Source organism: Limulus polyphemus, unplaced genomic scaffold (genome assembly GCF_000517525.1).
Source record: "Limulus polyphemus unplaced genomic scaffold, Limulus_polyphemus-2.1.2 Scaffold6677, whole genome shotgun sequence".
NCBI classification, from domain to species: Eukaryota; Metazoa; Arthropoda; class Merostomata; order Xiphosura; family Limulidae; genus Limulus; species Limulus polyphemus.
This window is the reverse complement of record NW_013672287.1, coordinates 6,278-8,223: the sequence shown is the minus strand read 5'-3', so window position 1 is coordinate 8,223 and position 1,946 is coordinate 6,278. Positions and strand designations below refer to the sequence as shown.

At 35.7% G+C, this 1,946-nt stretch overlaps 1 protein-coding gene across 1 annotated transcript in view; it reads left to right on the top strand.

Moving 5' to 3' along the window:
* Nucleotides 1-1,946, top strand: part of LOC106473959 (transient receptor potential cation channel subfamily V member 5-like) — a gene marked incomplete at both ends in the record, with an annotated part of 41,711 nt that overhangs the window by 34,158 nt on the left and 5,607 nt on the right. The window contains one exon of the mRNA XM_013934648.2: nt 168-320. Coding sequence (XP_013790102.2) covers nt 168-320 — 153 coding nt within the window. The remainder of the gene's footprint in view (nt 1-167; nt 321-1,946) is intronic.

The window sequence follows — 1,946 nt, the reverse complement described above, 5'->3', positions numbered from 1 at the left end:
AAGAATAAACTAGTTTTAATCAAGAAGGAACTTGTATCGCTGAAGTTCCTCGGAAATAATTTATACCGGAAATTAACAATAGATACGTAACATATCTATCGTTTTTATCATATAATTGAACATTCGGCTTAACTGTAAACTTAGAGAAATTATTGTATTTACTCTAGATGTTCTTCCACATTCTGAAGATCCAGAGGGAGATCTACTGGCAGCTGGGAAACATAACATGTGCAGCTTATCCTCTGGAAGAAATCGATACTATTAACAATCGTACAGGAGAGATTAATAAAGTGTCAGCCTTGAACCTTGTGGTGTATGGGGTTTGTATTACAAGTTTCACTTTTTACATTCTAATGTCTTAAGTAACGTTTTAAAAACTTAAGATATGCAGAATCTAAAATTTTAATATTTTATAAAGTAACTTTCTAGGCGCAGCTATTTATATCAAGATATAGAAAGGTGGTGTGCTTTAATGGTTTTGATTTGAGTTAAGTCTTAAGCATCACAAAAAAGGAAGTATGAACATTATAAGATAAAAAAGTAATGAAACGTTTTTCAAATGCGTTATCGTCAGAAAGGCAATATTACACAACTTCTGTAACTAAAGCATCATCTAACATCCTATTTTCTCTACTTGATATATTTTTATAATAAAAACTAAAACTGCTTTTCATCGTGTTGGAATACTACATTTCTTAAATGTTTTTAATTACGTTCATATATAATTGATTCGCAATCGTAGAATGCAAGTCTAAAATGCGATACATATTCCATCATTTCAAAAATGAACTTAAACATATTCTAAATTATGAACCCTACAACAATCTTGCCTAGCAAACCTTAAAAATGTAATGTTGTTGTAACGTGTTCTATCGTTGAGCAAGTTCTTTTGGATTATTTGATAAACATAATACGAAGTATTCATTTATTTTTCAATAACGTTTGCTACAGACTACATTCACGTTAAGGCCTAACTTCAAAACAATGTTTCAACAGAAACTCAAACTAACGTACGTCTATCATACTGTTACGTCTCCGTTTGTTAATTAACTTTCCGTAAGTTCGTTCCTACGAAACTTTAGCGACACAAATATTTACTTAATAAAACTGGTTTATTATTTCCGAATAAAACTTTACGATACACTTATTTTCAACATTCGCGCTATAACAAACACTATAACGAACGAACGTTATCTTCAACAATACCCTGTGACTGCAGTTCAATTACTCTCCCGTCACGTTGTCACCCTCTTTTATATACCAGACTACCCTCTATCTAGTAAATACTAGAGCATTCGCCAAGGTACGGGATAGTTCTAGAAACGTGGCGTCACACTAGTCATGTGACTCGCTGACGCAACACTGCCCCCTCCTTAATATTGTTCGTCCCGAACAATAACCACAAATAATAAACCAATAACAATAACTTAATTAAAATGTACAGAATTACAAACACAAAATTACAATTCAACAAAGTCTCTTAATTTTACGGGAGGTATCTTCTTCCGTACTGATCTCCGTCTCGTTGGCTTCTGCTTCACGTGGGGTTCATCTACTTCATCAGGAAATGTCCTGTCATCGGTAACAGTCACATCAGTGGTAGTAACTTCATCAAGAGCTTCATCATTCCCTTCTCAAAACTGAGTAGAGTTTCTTCTTCGACGGTGGCTTCTTCAGGTGTCACGTCGTCAGCAGCGTCATTTGTTCTGTGGTCCACTTCGTCCCAACTGAAATGTCCTGGACCGTGATAACGCCAAAGCCTGTTGGCATGCACCACTTTTGGTTTACCTCGCCGACCACATTTTATCCGGAAAGTCACGTCTGAGAGACGCTCCACTATGTCATATGGGCCTTCCCATGGAGAAGACAAATTAGGAGAATTCCCTTTGATCTTCCTGGGTTTATACAACCATACCTTGTCTCCTGGTTCAAAGCTGACCTCTGTA